Source organism: Mesoplodon densirostris, chromosome 1 (genome assembly GCF_025265405.1).
Source record: "Mesoplodon densirostris isolate mMesDen1 chromosome 1, mMesDen1 primary haplotype, whole genome shotgun sequence".
Lineage (NCBI taxonomy): Eukaryota > Metazoa > Chordata > Mammalia > Artiodactyla > Ziphiidae > Mesoplodon > Mesoplodon densirostris.
The window spans coordinates 51,190,995-51,207,293 of NC_082661.1; the positions used below are offsets into that span (position 1 = coordinate 51,190,995).

Below are 16,299 nucleotides of genomic sequence, written 5' to 3' on the forward strand. Positions count from 1 at the left end.
GGAACCAAAATGTGATGTTAGTGACTTTGTGTTTGGTTAGTTGGAGAACTGGGATTTGGAGAATTAGGAACTATCTGAGGAATTGCTAATGGAAGAATTAATCTTTGGAGATTTGACCAAGACCCAACAGGGGCAGTGGCCAACGCTGCCTTCTTCTCAGCCCACCTGGGCTCAGCTAGCTTCATGAACCTCACGGAGACAGGCCTGGACTCCTATAAGCTCCCATGGCTCCCCAGCACCATGCCCACCTTGTCCCAGACATAGGACCAAAGACAAGTCCAACCTGGCCCTGCGCCCCAGGGCTCAGTGTTGGGGGAATAGAGGCACACAGAAACAGGCGTTTGCACGGTGCATGGGAGCATCAGCTGCATGGCGGCAGGGTTTGTGGAAGGGGCTGCATTGTAGGAGATGGCACCATGGTGAACCTGACAATGTGTCAACTCTGTTTTCTGGTAGGAGAACCAAAGGACCGTCATCCCTGCATTCATGTGACAGATGTTGCCAGAGCCCCACTCTAGGCTCTGGGTGTGCACTAATCAGTAGAAGGGACTTGGCTGCAACCCGTGGACAACCATCACAGTGAAGCACACAGGAGAGCGACTCATTAGTATATAACCGTGGAAAAGAAGTACAGTGGGTGTGAGAACGTATTGGCAGTAGCCAGACCCATTCTGTGTATATGCTGGGGGAGGATCAGGGAAGCTGAGATCTGAAGGATGAAAGAGCAGGAGCAACTTGGACCAGGGTGGTTAATGACGGAGGATGGACAGCATTCCGGGTAGAAAAAAAGGGCTCATGCAAAGACTGAGATGAGCAGAAGCACAAGGTCAAGGGAAATGAACAAGGGTTAACGTGGCTGAGGCAGAGAGGGAGGGCGTGTTGGGGGAGGAGGCTGGGGAGGTGGGTGAGGCCGGCAAACACAGGACCTTAGCATCAAGGTAACATCAGGATTTAAGCTTTTGTTTGCAATAGAAAACCTAATTCACAGCGGCTCAAACAATGAGGAAACTGATCCTCTCACCTAGCTCCTGGCAGCTGCAGGACTGGTTAAGTTAGGGACTGAATAAAGTAACTTGGGATCCAGGTTCTTTCTATATTTCTGCTCGGCCCTAATCAGCAAGTTGGCTTTTCCTTAGGCTTGCTCCTCCTGTGGTTAGAAGTAGCTGCCAGAGTTCTAAGAATCATTTCTAGACACAAAAATGTTTAGTGGAATAGGAGAAAATGCTTCTTCCTTGGTTTTTTTTTTTTTTTTTTTTGAGGCTGAAAAACCTTTCCTAGAAGGCTCCTGGCCCTCCTCGCCTTGGCCTGAGCTGGCTCACACATCCAGCCCTAAGGCCGACACTCCCAAGGAGAACAGGATGAAGAGGGATTGTTGGGCCAATTGGAATTTCTCCTGAGTCAGGCAGGGGAAGGATGCATTCCAGAAAAATGTGAGGGCTCTGCCAGTCCAGCCCCACCTGCCTCCTGCTGTGGCCCCAGGTGGTCTCTCCCAACCCTGGCATCCTCTCCTGGGGGCAGGGGCTCCTGGAGATGCTGGAAGCACCTGCAGATTACCCCAGGTATCTCTTCAAGGACCTTCCCTTTAGGCCTTGGCCCATTTTGCAGACTAGCTGAGCCCTTCTTTAGGGGACAGTCAGCAACAGGAACCAAGCATGGAACTGGGCCTGGCCCTGGGGTGCGGGTGAGAGATGCTAAGAGTTAGGGAGGAGACCTGTTGCTTCCTTGGGAGGGATCTCAGATTGGAGAAGGGAAAGGTCACCTGGGAGGATGTGAAGGGGAGGGATGGGGGTGGACACGACGACACTGCCCCCTGCTGCCATGTCTGGAAAGCCTCTGGGAAAGCCGGCCCCGAGTCAGCGTGTGAAGGAAAGACGACGGTTTTTTTTCTCCATCTCCCCAGAACTAGGAAGTGCCGTGTAGCCAATATTTGTGAGTTGAAACGGCACGACTACGTATGTGCTCATCCAGAAGAGAACGAAATCATTACGGACAGAGGGAATAGTGTGTGCAAAGCCGTGGAGGTGGGGAAACGGAACGAGACGTCACCTGCCGAGGTGTGGCGGGCATTCATTTGAAAAGGTCAGCCAGCACGCGGCGCCAGGGCTGGGCCTTATCCTGTGGCAACAGTGAGTCACCCATCAGCAGGACTTACCCAGGGTTGGTATCGCGTGCATGGACACGTGGACACGTGCTGGGGAGGTCGGAGGGAATAAGGTTTGCGCGAACTCTAGACCCTCTGGGGGAACCTGCCCGATAAAAAAGCCGGCCTCTGCGCTGGGCCAGAAAGTACAGGCGCATCCGGAAGGGAAGAGGTGCCCGAGGGAGTGGCCTAGCGCGCGCACGCACACACCGGGTCCCAGCGCTTCACGCCCACGTGCGCCACCCCGTGCGCCGCGCCCACGTGCACCGCCCCGTGCGCCGCAGGCACCTCCCCCGGGGGGGCGCGTCTTGGGCGGAGCTCCTGGCGACCGCGCCAAACACAAGTCAACTGGGTGGGACTCAGATCTTCGGGGCGTGTCCTCGCCCTCCCGGTCCTGCCCCGTGACTCAGCGTCGGGTGGGACAGTCGCACAAACACGGGGCGGGCGGCGTAGGGTGACGAGGGCCAAAAGCTCCGTCCCTGCGTCCCCTCTCTTCCCCGAGAATTCCTGCCCCCTGAAGTCCTCGAGGGCGCCTGGCCCTGGGATGCCTCGATGCTTCCAGCCCCCCGCCCCCAGCTTAGCTCACTGGGAGAAGTTCCCGAGGCCCGTGCCGTTGGACCCTTCGCCCCCCCGCCCAGAGCTGAGCTCCTCCAGGATCTGGGCACCGAGTAACCCCCTCCTAGGAAGGGGCGGGTTCCTGGAGCTGAGGGAGCGGTTTTGGAATCGGGGGCAGGGGGAATAGAGCGGGGGAGGGGCACATACCTAGATGGGGGCTTGAACTTCGGATAAGGGGGAGTCTGGACGCACGGTTGAGACATGGGAAATGAGTTCTTGGACAATCCGTCTGGGTTTCCGAATTTGGAATGCCAGGACTCTGGAAGTCGGGGCTGAGTTTCTGGATACCCGAGCATCTGCTCTAAGCGAGGGAGGGCTGGGCCCAGTTTGGGAGGAGGCATGAAGTGGACACAGAGTAGGCATATGTGCTTTAATGAGGTGGCCCGCCAAGAGCCTGCTAGAGCTCCGGGCCTGGAAGGGAGTCACCCATGTCTCCCTTCTGTCATTTCAGGAGGCCGAATTTTTTCCCAAAACCCGAGAAAGCCTCAGAGGCTTGGTTAGCAGTCTTGTCGATGGTTTCCTGGGTAGACTTGGCAACCTGGTCCATGGCTGGGAAAGGAAAGGATAGGGCAGTTGAGTGCGGGGCCCCGGGGAACCACAGCCCTGCAGGGTTAGCCTGGCCTGGGTCTCCCTCCCCAGGAAGCAATGCTGGTAGAGGGTCTGCAGAGGAGAGGGTGTGTCTGGGCAAGGGCTGGGTGAAGGGCAGGGCCGCGCTGGGGCTGTCCACCCTCCTGCCCACCAGCCCCACCAGACCTTTCTGCCCTGTTTCTGTGGTCTGATCCACCACTTGCTGAGTTGCTGCTCCAGCCGCCGTCACTAGAACAGAGACGTTGGTTTTAGCCCCTGTTGAGATACCACCAACCACAGGGGCCCCACCATTGCCAACCTCATCTGTTCTCTAGAGTGGTCTGTCCTACAGGCCCAGGGATGGATGCCACTGAGGTAAAGTTCTTTGACCAAGGCCACTCAGTGAGTAGGGGGCATGATCCCTTTCCATGACTCCAGGTTGTTCTTGTTCATTTGTAACTCTGGGCTCCTCCCCTCTGGCCTGCTTCCCTTGCCTCTCCAGGATTGCTGCAAAAATATCCAAGTGAGGAAGGAAGGCAGGGCTGGGCCAGGCTGGAATTGGCATCTGGGCTGTGGCTGCTGCTGGGCACAGCCCAGGGAGAACCCTGCCGCCTTTAACAACTTCTCCCCCGGAGGCTTGGCCCAGATGCCTGAATTCCCACATGTAGAGCACCGGGGCTTCTACTTTGCAAGGCCCTCTCACTACCTCCTCTCTCCTGTGCCTCTCCCCAGAGGGCACACAAGCAATGACTGCCAGTGCCTCCGTGAGCAGGCAGCGTAAGGCATTAGGAAACGAAGTGTGGAAAGTAGGTGAAACTTCCAAAGTCAGGCTATCTCCTCTAGACCAGAGTTTGTGCCTGTGAAGAACAGGGTTTCCAGGGGCTCAGGTGGGTCCCCACCTGCTCGGTAGGCAGACAGGTGGCTCTGGCCTTCAGAGATCTGACTCATCCTTGCTGCTGAACAGGAAAGGGCCTGCTTTACCCAGACCCTGGGGACCAGGGGGTACAGGGGTCAGGCAGACCCTGGGTCTACTGCTCACAGAGGTCCCTGGGGTCTTTGTCTGACGTAGCACAGTCAGGGAAGGGAAGACTCTGCACTCAGCTTACAGATGGGGAAAGCGAGGCCCAGAAGGAAGGGTACTGTAGACAGAGGCTTCCTGGTACCATTTTAGCCTCAGGGGAGCAACTGTGGGCTTTCCTTGGGGCACTGATGAAGGAGGGGGTTGGATTAGGTGTTGTCTGTTGACTGGGATATGTGTAGGACAGACTGGGAGCTGGAGTCCCAAGGGAGGCTGAGCTGGGACTGGAAGAGCTGCCGCTGGTGGGGCTGAAGTCTCCTTACATACCCTACTGCCCAGTCCATCCCCAGCCCCCAGCTGCATAACCTCAGGTCTGAGGGGGAAAGAGCCAGAGGTGGAGAAACTAAGACTGGGGACCTGCCCTGCCCGCATGAAGGTGGGAAGGTCCTCTGCGTGAGGACTTAGGAGGAAATGAGTATTTCGGAGGAGGGCGGGGAGTGCTCAAAACAAAGCCCGGTGGGATTCTGGAGCCACCCGTCCCATCCTGTTTCTGTACGCCTCTGGGACCTGGCGGGCAGAGACCAGGCATGGTGGCGGAGCGCGCTCTCCTCGTGGACCCTCACTCTCCCCTGAGGGCCCGGGTGGGGCCGCTCCCGGCCCAGCAGCTGCCTCGGATTGGCTCTGGCAATGCCCAAAGCGCTCCCCACCCCGCACCCCGCACCCCGCCCCACTCCTTAGGCACTGCTGTTCTCCCACTTCCCTCAAGGCATCATTCCCGGGCTGGTCCGGGTGGGCGTCCTTCCAGGTCCCTGCAGCTCAGGAGAGGGCCCTTCCTAGACAGAACCGCCCGCCGACTTTCCGGCTGTGCAGTCCCCAGGCTTCTGCCCCCAGCCCCACCCCCGCGTCCACCCGGGGGTCCCAGTATGTGCCCTAGGTCGCGCGCTGTCCTCACCCGCTTCCTGGGCCGCCCCCTCCACTTGCTGCTTCAGGTCCTGCAAGCCTTTGCTGGCCATGGCTGCTGGGGTCTGCGAGGTGCTTCAGGGTAATCGTAGCGACGTTGGATCCTGCTCAAAGCGGCGGCGACCCGAGCACCAGCTCTGGTTTTTAAGGCGCCCAAGGGCCGGCCCGCCCCGAAAGGAGGGGGGTTGGAGGGGGCGCGGGGCGGTTCCCAATACTCGGGCTCAGGGGAGTGACCGGGCCCTGCTCCAGTCCCCGCCGGCCCGAAAGCACAACCTGGCCTCCGGCTGTAGTGGGAAGGCGGAGGCCCCAACCAGGGTCTGGAGCGGGGCTCGGGGCTGCAGAGGGGCTGGATCAGGGGTCCAGAGAGCGGCTGGGGGCAGAGGGGGGCGCACCAATCTCCCTCTACCGCGTCAGCCGGACTTTTCCTCTTTGACCCTGAAGATTCCCCAACCTGTGAGCGAGGGGTCAGCACCAGGTCAGGATCTCAAGGCTGGAGTTGTAATTAACAATAGCAGCTGCCTTTTATTAAGCATTTACCTTGTGCCTGGCGCTGCCCTAACGCTTACAGCCTCTTGTGTAACCCTCACAACTCTTGGAATGGGTGTTATTAGCAGTTTGCAGGAAGAAATTGAGGACAGAGGGCGAGCTAGGTCTCACCCAAATTCACATGGCAGGGACTCAAGTCCGAGTCGGTGGGCTGTAAACCCTAGCGCCCTGACCCACGCCGAGCTGGCGGTCCCCACAAACTCAGCCTGGACACTGCAAAACCGGCCCTCTGCCCAGCCGCTGCTGGGACAGGGGGTGGGGGGGGAGCGCAGTGGGGAGATGGTCGAGTAAATCCCACCCCCTTCCGAGAGGGCGAGTCACTGGCGTGCGTGCGACCCTGGCTGGGGACCAAGCAGCCTGAGGGGGAGAGGGAGTAACGGAGAGGGCGGCCCGTGTGTGTCCAGCCCAGGCAAGGAAATCGTTGCCGGTCACCAAAGCCCAACGACTTGGGCAGGAAGCACCCCAGGCCAAACAGCGAGGAAGGGAGCGGCCAAGCCGCAGGCCTCTCAGGTCACCACTCCTGGGACCGGCGCGCGGGGCGTGGTGACGAGGGGCGGCGCTGGGAGGGGAGTTAGTGACCTGTGCGTCAGTAGGGCAGCCAGGGATCCCAGAAATAGCAAAACGACCCTCGAGGCACAACATCCTGGCGCTCAAGGGTGCAGATCGAGCCCCCACCCCGCCCAGCGCTCTTCCGCTCCAGAGCCCGCCTTCGGAGTCTGGAGGCCACCCCCTCTGCGTCTTGGTGCGGCGGCTTGTCCCTCTCTAAGGCTGCTCTCTGATTCATCCTCTTTGGGCCTGTTTCTGCACGTCCGTCGGGGTCTCCCCTATTTTGGAGCTCTGGGAAGCTCCCACCTACCCAGGTCTACTCGGCTGGCCCAAGCTCTGCCTGTAATGCGTGGGGAGGGGTGGATAAGCCTTGGAGGGTCAGACCCTGGTGTGGGGTATATGGAAACACACACACACACACACACACACACACACACACACGAAATTGATTAAGGGAGAAGGATTCCTGGGCAAGAGGAAGGGGCAGGCGCTGAGATCAGGTGGGGGGATGGAACACCAAACGCAGACTAACAAAGCAGCTGCCCCGCCCTGCCCCACCCTGCCCTTCCCGGCCTTGAGCCTGGTCCAGCCCCAAGCACTTAGGCGCTGCAGAGCCGCCTGATGGTACCTCCTGGACTCCCGGGAGCCCCGCCCAGACCCTGCCCCAGGCCTGCCTGCCCTCCTGAGGCCTGCCAGCCCTCCTGAAAAACCACCAGTAGCACCAGTCCCTTTAGCCAGGAAGGCCTTTTACACGGCTCCAAGTTAGCTCACCAATGAGCTGCTGTTGCTATTTGGCACCAGGCCCAGTGGGCAAAGGAGCGAGACTGGGAGGCAGCAGCCTCTCTGGGAGGGGCTGCCGGGCGCAAGCAGGTGACAAAACAGACAGTTGAGTGTAAAGCCTCAGGCACCAGAGTCAGACCTCTTGGGTGCAAATACCCCCAGGGCAAGTTCCTTCATCTCTCTGAGCCTCAGTGTCTCAAGGAGCCTCGTCAAGCCTCAACTTCATCAAGCCTGATGGTGGGGGGCACAATACCAGAATCTCCCCAGAGTGTTACGGTGAGGATTAAATGGGCTGATGGATGCCTGACACTCAGCTGAGGGTCCTTCAAGGTGGGGGGAGGGAAGGCCCCCTTAATCTTGCTAATTCTTACTCATCCTTCCAGTTTCATCGAAAATATCACAACCACGGGCTTCCCTGGTGGTCCAGTGGTTAAGAATCCGCCTGCCAATGCAGGGGACACAGGTTTGAGCCCTGGTCCAGGAAGATCCCCCATGCGGAGCAACTAAGCCCGTGCACCACAACTACTGAAGCCTGCGTGCGCTAGAGCCCGTGCTCCGCAACAAGAGAAGCCACCACAATGAGAGGCCTGCACACCGCAACGAAGAGTAGCCCCCGGTCACCGCAACTAAAGAAAGCCGGTGCACAGCAGCAAAGACCCAACGCAGCCAAAAACAAATTAATTAATTAATTAATTAAAAAAATATATCACAACCTCTGAGAAGCCTTCCTTAACTATCACAGATTAGATGAAGTATGCCAGATTGGGCCTCCCAGCATTCTGTACTTCCCTAACGTGACACCAGACTTTATTGATTGCTTTTCAAATCCTCTCTCTTCCCTCTGTAGGAGAGCAAAATTTGACACTCCAAAATGTCATTTTGGCAAGCCAGTTATTTCAAGCTGAAAACAATCAAGGCCCAAAAGACTCAGGGAGAAACCTTGATCCTTCCCCTTAGCTGAATTTAGAGAGAGGGCCTTACAGGAATAGAGCTATCGCCATAAATAACTACAATATGAACTAGGTGTGTAGACAGGGAGGAACCAAGAAAAGTCTATTTGTTAAAATTCCTCTCTGTGTCCCATTGTCTGTACATGGCCCAGCAAACATTTATTTACCGAACACTTGCTTTTCCATCTCCATGTCAATTGCCTTCCTCCCCAAATCTCTAGCCCCAAGATCCTCTTTTGTCTTTAGCTGAAGATGCTATTTAAGGTGAAGGCTTCAGCCATTTTGACAAGTTACTCAGTTTTCCTGGGTCTGTCCCATGTATACACGCTATTAAATTTTGATTTTCTCCTGTCAATCTGTCTCATGTCAGTATGATTCTTTGAACCAGCCAGAAGAACCTAGAAAGGTAAAGGAAAATCTCTTCCTCCCTGACACCTCCAAGATTCTGAGCAATTGGAGAGGAGAGACCATACCTAGTTTGCTTAGTTTGGTTCCTCAGAGTCAAGCACCTTGCCTGATACATGGTAGATGACTGAAGAATCTGTTACAGCAGTGTTGGAAGAGGTCAAGAGGGTGTAACTGTTGGTTGCCTTGCGTGCTGCACCTGGGCAATCAGAGGCTCCTCACCCCCTCCCCTGTCCTTGGAACGTATGTCCTGCCTGCAATTCCCATACTAGCAGCCATTTCAAGGACACAGCCTTGACAGAGTAAGGTGTTGTTGAAACCCTCTGGATTGAAATATAACTGACCCCAGTTAAGTCCTCTGTTAACTTTTAAGATTTTGGTGGGCTGGGGCAGAGATCTATTCATCTTGTGGCCGCCCAAGACAAGCCTCATATGTAAGTTGTCTTATTAAAACTGCCACCTACTGGGACTTCCCTGGTGGTCTAGTGGGTAAGACTCCACGCTCCCAATGCAGGGGGCCCGGGTTCTATCCCTGGTCCGGGAACTAGATCCCGCATGCACGCCGCAACTAAGAGTCTGCATGCTGCAATGAAAATCCCAAGTGCCGCAACTAAGACCTGGCGCAGCCAAAATAAACAAATAAATATTAAAAAACAAAACTGCCACCTACCGAAAAAAAAAGGGGGGGACAGGGTGCCTGGGGCTTCTTGGATAAGGAGAGGATGGGGGGAGAGCAGTAACTCCTCTAGGGAAGTCAGGGGCAGCCCCACAGATCCCACAGCACATAATAGGGGGCTTAAAGGCAAAGAGCACTGCAGTGCCCATGGGATGGGGAAGAGGCTACCTGGACCAGGCAGACCTTGTTGTTTGATCACAGGAACTGGACCTGAATATGGGGGTGAGAGCGGGGGGCAAGCAGCAGGGACCCTCCCAGGTTCCTTCAGCAGAGGAGAGGGCACTGGGACCCCAGGGGCCGAGTCTAGGTGTCCTCCTCCCCCAGTTACCTGAGAGGGCCCAGCTCCTCCCCTCTTTCTCTCCGGCAAGCCCAGGCCCCAGGTGCCCTCCTCCTGGGGCACGCACAGGCCTGCTGATGAGCAGTGTCTGAGCCCGGGAGCAGGAACACCCGGGACTGCCCGCACCTCTTCCAGGCCCTTCATTCCTCCCATAGTAGGTTTTGGGGGCTGCAAGAGCAGCAGCTCACTGCTCCTTTCTGCCTCCTCAGCCGTGGATACCCATGACCGGCAGGCTGGGATACAACGAAGCTCAGCTGTGTTTGACTGGTTCCCAGCCCTCAGGGCTGCCCTTGACCTCTGCTCCCCACCACAGAGGCAGGGTAGGAGGGTGGTGTGGACTCAAGTTTGGGTGCCCACACCCAGGGCTGGAGGGCTGGGGCAAGCCACTTAGATGCTCTGAACCCAAACTGGCTGTCAAAGGAAAGGGAGCCCTGCTCTCTGCTGAGGCACCTCTGAACGAGACTCCAGGGCGTGATGCCAATAGCCCTTCGTGTAGGACAACGACCACCCTGGTCCCCGGGTTGTTTTGAAACCTTGGGGGTGGCAGCATCTGCCATAACGCCACTGGAGCCCCCGCAGTCCGGGTGGATGTAGCAGAGCATGGGAATCAGCTGCATGGCTCTGGAGCGAGGCCACCTGGACTTCTGCCCGGGTCCCAGCTTCCTAGCTTTGTGCCCTTGGGCAAGTTATTTAACTCTCTGTTTCTCAGTTCATTTTCGACGAAACTGGGACACGCCATTTGTTTTGAGGATTAAAGGAGGTAAAGCACTCCGTACAGTGTCCCACACCTGGGAGGAGCTCAACAAATATTTTTACTCTTTTTCTCTCAAGGCGGAGGCTGGCTCTTCTGCCTCTAAGCTGTTGTGTTTTCTAATGATATTTGACAGAACTCTTCGGTGAAAGGGAAAGCCCAGGTCCAACTTGGTGGGGAGCTCAAGGCTGGGTGGGACCAGGCGGGAGGAATCCTGGGGTCATGTCCTTCTTCGCAGAGGAGGATGCAAAGAGTCCCTACTATGGGTTTAGACTTCCCATCTTTGAAAGTTACCATCTGCTCCAGGGAGGGGCATTAGGTGTCCCTGTTCCCAGAAGGAACTGTTCCACCAAGGACACACATGGAGGGAAGGCCCAGGAGGCCCATCCTCACCCTCTGTTGTCAGTGGGGTCCATTCCCGGAGGGTGAGCCAAAGCTCAAAACCTGGGGCATCCCGGTCTCACACTCCAGCGGACAGTGTGTCCTTGAAGGTGTCTGCCCGAGCCAAAAGCAGGGATGCCACCTCCATGTTAAAAGCCAGTGGGGGTGGCCTGGTTTCAATCCCTGGTCGGGGTACTGAGATCCTGCAAGCCACGCAGCATGGCCGAAAAACAAAAAACAAAAAACGACAATGGCGGGGTGGCGGGGGGTGGTGCAGGGGGATTCCCTGAAGGCAGTGCCCGCTATTAGTAGGTTCCAGAAACACGCAGGGCGTTCCCGTAGCATACCTGGCCCAGCTCCTCTTCCCAGGAGGGCCCAGAGGGTGTCTTCATGAATGAGGCTGCACAGACAGGAGGCCTGAGCAGGTATGCAGTAGGGATTTGAGTTTTATTTGGAATCATTAAAAAAAAAAAATTCATAGCAGCATCGGTGGGGTCAGAAGGACCAGAGGGGATGAGGGGACAAGGGAGGCAGGTGATGGTGGTGGCGGCAGCATGGGAGGACCAGCCTGTGGGCAGCCAGGGGAGGACGTGGGGACCATGGGCAGCCCCATAGGTCACACTCCAGGACCAGACGTTCCTTGTGCCAGGAGGGTTGGGGTTCCTCAGGGCCTCCAAGCTCACCTGCAGCCCTCTAATCTCCTCCACTCTTGGTCTGGGAGAGAGAGAGACTTTCACACACAGCTCTGGGGCCCCAGCCCTCAGTGGCCACCCTGGGTGGGGTGGGGACAGGTGTCATCTGTGCCCCTCTGCCCTGAGGGGGTCATCCATGAGGAGACCTCACACTCAGGCTCAGGGGCCTGCAGGTCAAGAGGCTCCCTTGAAGGCTCTGGGGCCCCAGGAGGGAAGCAACTTGCCCAGGGACCCCCCTGTAACGCCAGAAGCCCAGATCCTACCGCCTCAGCCACTTCCTCTTCCACTTTGGCAGCCTTGTCCTCCTGCGAGGGGGCAGGTTGCTGCAGGTCCTCCTGTGGGAAAGCAAAGGGGATGTGGGACCAGGTGGAGGGCACAGAGTCCCCAGCTCCTTGCATCCCGGGCCTTGTCACCCTGGCCTCAAAGATGAGCAGAGGCCCTCATCATCTTGCTCTATGTGGAGGTCTAGAGGTGAGGGAGGTATGAGGGCCAGACTGACCTTGGAGGTGATAGAGCCTCATGTAAGGATTCACAGCGGGGGCTCTGTCTGATGATGCCAAGGCCTTCTGGGGGTACCAAGTACCCCTGAGCCCAGCTTCACCCCCAAAAGCAGATGCTGAGTCACTGGCAGTCCCTGGTTGGGCCTCCTCCATGAGGAAGCCCAGTGAGGTGGGGTGGGCAGTGGCCCCTGAAGCACTAGGCCTGACCCCACCCTCAGTGTTCCTGAATCACATGATCACATACCCTTATCCTCCTGTGACCCCAAAGAGCCCTAGGAGGAGGTGCATGCTATCACCATTCACATGGCGACCCTATGCCTAGATAGGCCAGGTATCCAGCTTAAGGCCTCAGAGGTCAAAGCAGTGAGGCTCGTAGGGATCAGGTCTGGCTTGCTCCAGGCCCAACCCTATCCCAGTAGCATGAGTGCCACCCTCTTTCCTTCTCCCTGCCTCCTGGATGGGCACTGGGCTCAGGCCGGTCTGGTTGGAAGCTGCAGCGGTTATACGGTCCTCTCCCACTTCCTATCTCTTTCTACCCACCTACACCCGGCCAGGCGCTTGCCTGAGATGGCGGCCTGCCTGGGGGTGGTCGTGTGAAGCTGGTAGGCTGGGCCAGACTGGGTGATCAGCTTGGACACTAGTCTCAGCTCCTACCTCTGGAGGGTCCTGCCCCCTCTCTGTTACCACGGGGCCATCCTGCCCCTTGGTGGACTGGGGCAGCCAGAGTTGGCGCAGGCCCTACAGGCAAAGGACAAGTGGCCGCCTACCTAGTCCTGCTGCCCCAAGGTGGGTGCATGAGGCCAGCGGCATGAACGGTCAGACAGACTGGCAGTGCTGCATCCTTCTATGGTTCACTGGAGGGTGAGTCATGGTTTTTGGGTGTCACCAGGAAATGTCTCCAAGGGCTCACCAGCCCTCCTCCAAAGTCAGAGAAGAGTGCCCAGGCTTCTGCTCAGAAGTGCAGGGGCAGCTTGGCCCCATCCCAAGGCCTCTTTTGCTGGGGGATGGGGGATGGAGGGGCCTGGGATCTCCTGGGGTACATTTGGGTCCTGCCCAGGGGCACTGATGATGATGATGTAGTCACCTCCCTTTGTCGGGTGCTCACCATGAGCAAGGCGAAGCTGCTTCATGGGGGCCATTTCCCTGCATCATCACAGCCCAGTGAAATGGATCCTCTCAGCCCCACCCTCCCCCCACCCCAGGCATTTTACAGCTGCAACAAGGGAGGCCCCGGAGAGCTTCCCAAGGTCACAGAGCTAGGACGAGGCAGAGCTGGGAACGAGGAGGAAGGGCACCTGCCTGTTCCTAGGATCCGGAGACCTTGTGCTGGCCCTGGGATCAGACACCTTGGTGCTGCCCCCAGAGGCAGGGGCAGGGTGACCTCCTACCCTTCCACCCACCCACTCCCTGGAGCAGGGGTTCTTAGTGCTGGGTGCCTGGGACTCTACCGGCCCCTTGGGGCCTGGGCCAGGTAGGAGAGCTTTCTAAAGCACAGCCTCGTACAGAGCTGAGACGGCACATCTCTGGAATAGGAAAACCTCCTGCCCACAATGTTCCCACCATGATCTCCCGCTCAGAGTCTCCCTTTCAGAGGATAGTCTCGGGACCCAGGCTGCCCAGAGAATTGCAGGCTCACTCAGACTAGCCATGGGACCTTGATTACCATATCTCTCTGGGCCTCATTTCCACACCCTGTCTCATGGGATTTCGGGCCAAAGAAATGAGTTAGTAGGTGTAAAATGCTTCAAGCAGAGTCTTTCTCTGGTGGGTTCTGGGACAGTTCTCCCAGCCAGCCTCCACCCCCTGGGAGTGCTCCCCTGCTCCTGTGCTCTCTGTTGCCCGGCGCGCGTGTATGCGCGCACACACACACACACACACACACACGGGCACTCACACCAGGCACAAGCACGCACACACGCACGCTCACAAAGGTGGAGGCAGAGGGTGTGGTCAGAACCCTCACTGTTTTTCCGTCACCAGGGGGCGCTGCTTCCCTGCTCCTCCTTGGAGGAGGAGGCCCTGCCCAGCCAGGCCCGGAGGGAGGCTGGCGGTGACCTGGCAGCTCTGAGCTGGTGTCCACTGCCCGTGGGAGGCTGCCTGTCACCACTCGGGGCCTTCAGGACCCCGCTTTCGCTAGTGAAATGGGGTGTCTCCTAAATGCTGAGCACCATCAGGAGAATGGCTCCGCTCACAGGGGTGGTGGTGAGGATTCCAGGACTTAACGGATGTGACAAAACCAAACACAGACCAGGGCCCCTGAGTCTCCGTCCCCTGTATGTCAGTGGGGTGATAATGCCTCCTCCCCAGCTCGCCTCCCTGAGGCCCAGGGGAAAGGATGGGACGGGTCTGAGGGCCAGGGCTGGGGACCCGGTCTCACCTTGTGCACCACTCTGGAGGTGATTGCGATGTTCTCTGCTTCCTCCACGGTCTTGGTGGCCACGGTGTTGACACTGGAGACCACGGCCTCGCTCACGGTGTTGGCGTGCTCCTTGGTCTTCTCAGCCACTGTGGGAGGAATCTGGCTGGCTTTGGCCCTGACCCCACCCCACCCGGGCCTGGCCTTCCCGTCAGGCCAGAGCAGCCCCTTTCCCAGGGCGCTCAAAACTCTGGCTCTACTGGAGACCTTAGACTCTCCGCTTTCTGACTCCAGGGGAGCTCTGACGACGATGGGGGCAGCCCACCCTGGGTCTAGCCCCAGATTCTGGAGAAATCTGGGTCCGTGTACAGCAGGGGGGAAAGGAGGGGCCTGGGCTTGGGCCTTTAGCACCGGGGTGCGAAAGTCCCTGGACGTCCCAGCCTCCATGTCCCCGGGTCCTGGGGCTCCTTACCTGAGGTCACACTCTGCACAACACCTTCCTTGGTCTTGGCTCCTGTGGAGGAAGTGGAGGCGTCAGTCCAGTCCCACTCCTGGTGTTGGGAGGGGAGTGGGCCAGGCAAACACACCACAGAACAGCTGGACAAGCTGCAGGGTCAGTGGGAGGTAAGGATGGTGTCTGGGGGCCGGCCATCCTTTCAAAGGCCACTTCCTGCTGTGTCTGGAGGAAGGGGACGGATGGGAAGTGGACAGGACAGGATGGGGGGATGACAGAGACCAGGCCTGAGGTAGGGTCTGGACCTCACGTGGGTATGGCCTGGGCCTCGGAAGCAGTGCAGGACAGGGTCAACGAGAGCTGAGTCATTGGCTCAGCCTCTCTTCGGAAGGAGCTGACGGGGGTGGGGTGCACAGAAGGCTGGACAGGACACTGAGGGCTGGTCTCATCTCGCCTGACGCACCCCTTCCCTCTGGGCAGGGTGGGGACCTGTGGCCTGGCTGCTGAGCACCTGCTTGCTCAGTCCGCGGGGCTCCAGGCTCAGTGTGGCTTCTTACCCAAGTCAGGGGGCCTGTGGGTGATGCTGGGCGGGGGCGCTGGTGTGCGTTGGTGTGTGCATCTGTGTGCGCACAAACAGGTGTGTCTGAGGGCTAAGTGCCTCCCTTGCTGTCCTGTTCCAGAGGCCCCTGGGGCCCTGAGGAGACCCAAACAGACAATGGGGTGTGCGGGAGGGTGGCGGTCCTCCAGGGCTGGGAGACCCTGACTCAACTGCCAGATCCTCATCCCTCTCAAAATGCCTCCCAGGGGCTGGGGGATAAAGTCAGGCCCAGGTAACTGGGCGGCCACCAAGCTGCCCTGCCCTGCCACGCCCTGCCACGCCCAAACTCACCCACATACATGACACCCTCCTTGGTCTTCTCAGCAGCCTCTGTCACCCCCTGCTTGGTCTTCTCCACGGCGCCCACCACACCCTCCTTGGCGATTGAGAAGCCCTTCTTGAAGACGTCCATGGCTGTGGGCAGGGACGGGGTCCTGACTCCCCGGGCGAACTGTGAGTGGAGCTGGCTCGGGTGCTGCCGCAGCCGCTGTCCCTGCTGCGGCCTCTTAGTGACGCCAGTGAAATATTGATGATGCAGCAGCAGCTGATGGGAGCCCAGCCAGCCCAGGGGTGGGGGTGGGGAAGGAGGGAGGGAGGAAGCAGGCTCGCCCCCGCCCTTCTCCCAGGGTCCCTGAGCCCCTGCCGGCTCAACCCTCCCCTCCTGTCCCCTGCCCTCCCTGGAGGGGCCATAGAGGGCCGGACACATCCTTATCCATCACTGCCCTTCATTCATTTGCCGCCCTGCGCACCCACAGGGGCGGCCTTGACTGGGTGCTCCCAGGCCTGGGGCTGTTGTATCTGTGTACATCTGGGGCAGAGAGGGGTCAGAGAGGGGGGCAGGCACAGAGAGGGGAGGTGCCTCTGTTACCAGCATCCAAGGTAGGGCAGGGGTCAGGACCAAGCAGGCCTGTCAGGCAAGAGTGGCCAACCTCCCAGACTGGCCTGGGCTACCCAACTTCTCACCAGCACCATGGATGCCCTCATCCTGGGGCTCGGGCAAGGCCAGGTGGAGGAGCTGAGCCACAAA

General features: G+C 58.5%; 2 protein-coding genes across 2 annotated transcripts; both read right to left on the minus strand.

Annotated features, from left to right (window-relative positions):
* Window positions 1–3,111: 3,111 nt before the first annotated feature.
* On the minus strand, window positions 3,112–5,452 carry ADIRF (adipogenesis regulatory factor). The gene is made up of 3 exons (XM_060080036.1): window positions 5,293–5,452; window positions 3,509–3,571; window positions 3,112–3,304 (listed from the first exon to the last, which is right to left on the minus strand). The coding sequence occupies exons 1-3, from the start codon at window positions 5,351–5,353 to the stop codon at window positions 3,198–3,200; spliced, it is 231 nt and encodes a 76-aa protein (XP_059936019.1). The 5' UTR covers window positions 5,354–5,452; the 3' UTR covers window positions 3,112–3,197.
* A 5,874-nt stretch (window positions 5,453–11,326) lies between these two features.
* On the minus strand, window positions 11,327–15,684 carry SNCG (synuclein gamma). The gene is made up of 5 exons (XM_060080254.1): window positions 15,564–15,684; window positions 14,693–14,734; window positions 14,242–14,369; window positions 11,628–11,699; window positions 11,327–11,386 (listed from the first exon to the last, which is right to left on the minus strand). Exons 1-5 carry the CDS (start codon window positions 15,682–15,684, stop codon window positions 11,366–11,368), a joined length of 384 nt encoding a protein of 127 aa, XP_059936237.1. The 3' UTR covers window positions 11,327–11,365.
* Window positions 15,685–16,299: the final 615 nt, after the last annotated feature.

Coding starts and splice junctions, on each gene's coding strand:
- ADIRF (XM_060080036.1), bottom strand. CDS start 5,353: ATGGCCAGCAAAGGCTTGCAGGACCTGAAGCAGCAAGTGGAGGGGGCG. Junction 3,572..5,292: donor GGGGGCGGCCCAGGAAGCGG/GTGAGGACAGCG, acceptor TCTCTGTTCTAG/TGACGGCGGCTGGAGCAGCA. Junction 3,305..3,508: donor CACAGAAACAGGGCAGAAAG/GTCTGGTGGGGC, acceptor TTCCTTTCCCAG/CCATGGACCAGGTTGCCAAG.
- SNCG (XM_060080254.1), bottom strand. CDS start 15,684: ATGGACGTCTTCAAGAAGGGCTTCTCAATCGCCAAGGAGGGTGTGGTG. Junction 11,700..14,241: donor CCTCCAGAGTGGTGCACAAG/GTGAGACCGGGT, acceptor GCTTTCCCACAG/GAGGACCTGCAGCAACCTGC. Junction 11,387..11,627: donor AAGAGGAAGTGGCTGAGGCG/GTAGGATCTGGG, acceptor TCTCTCTCCCAG/ACCAAGAGTGGAGGAGATTA.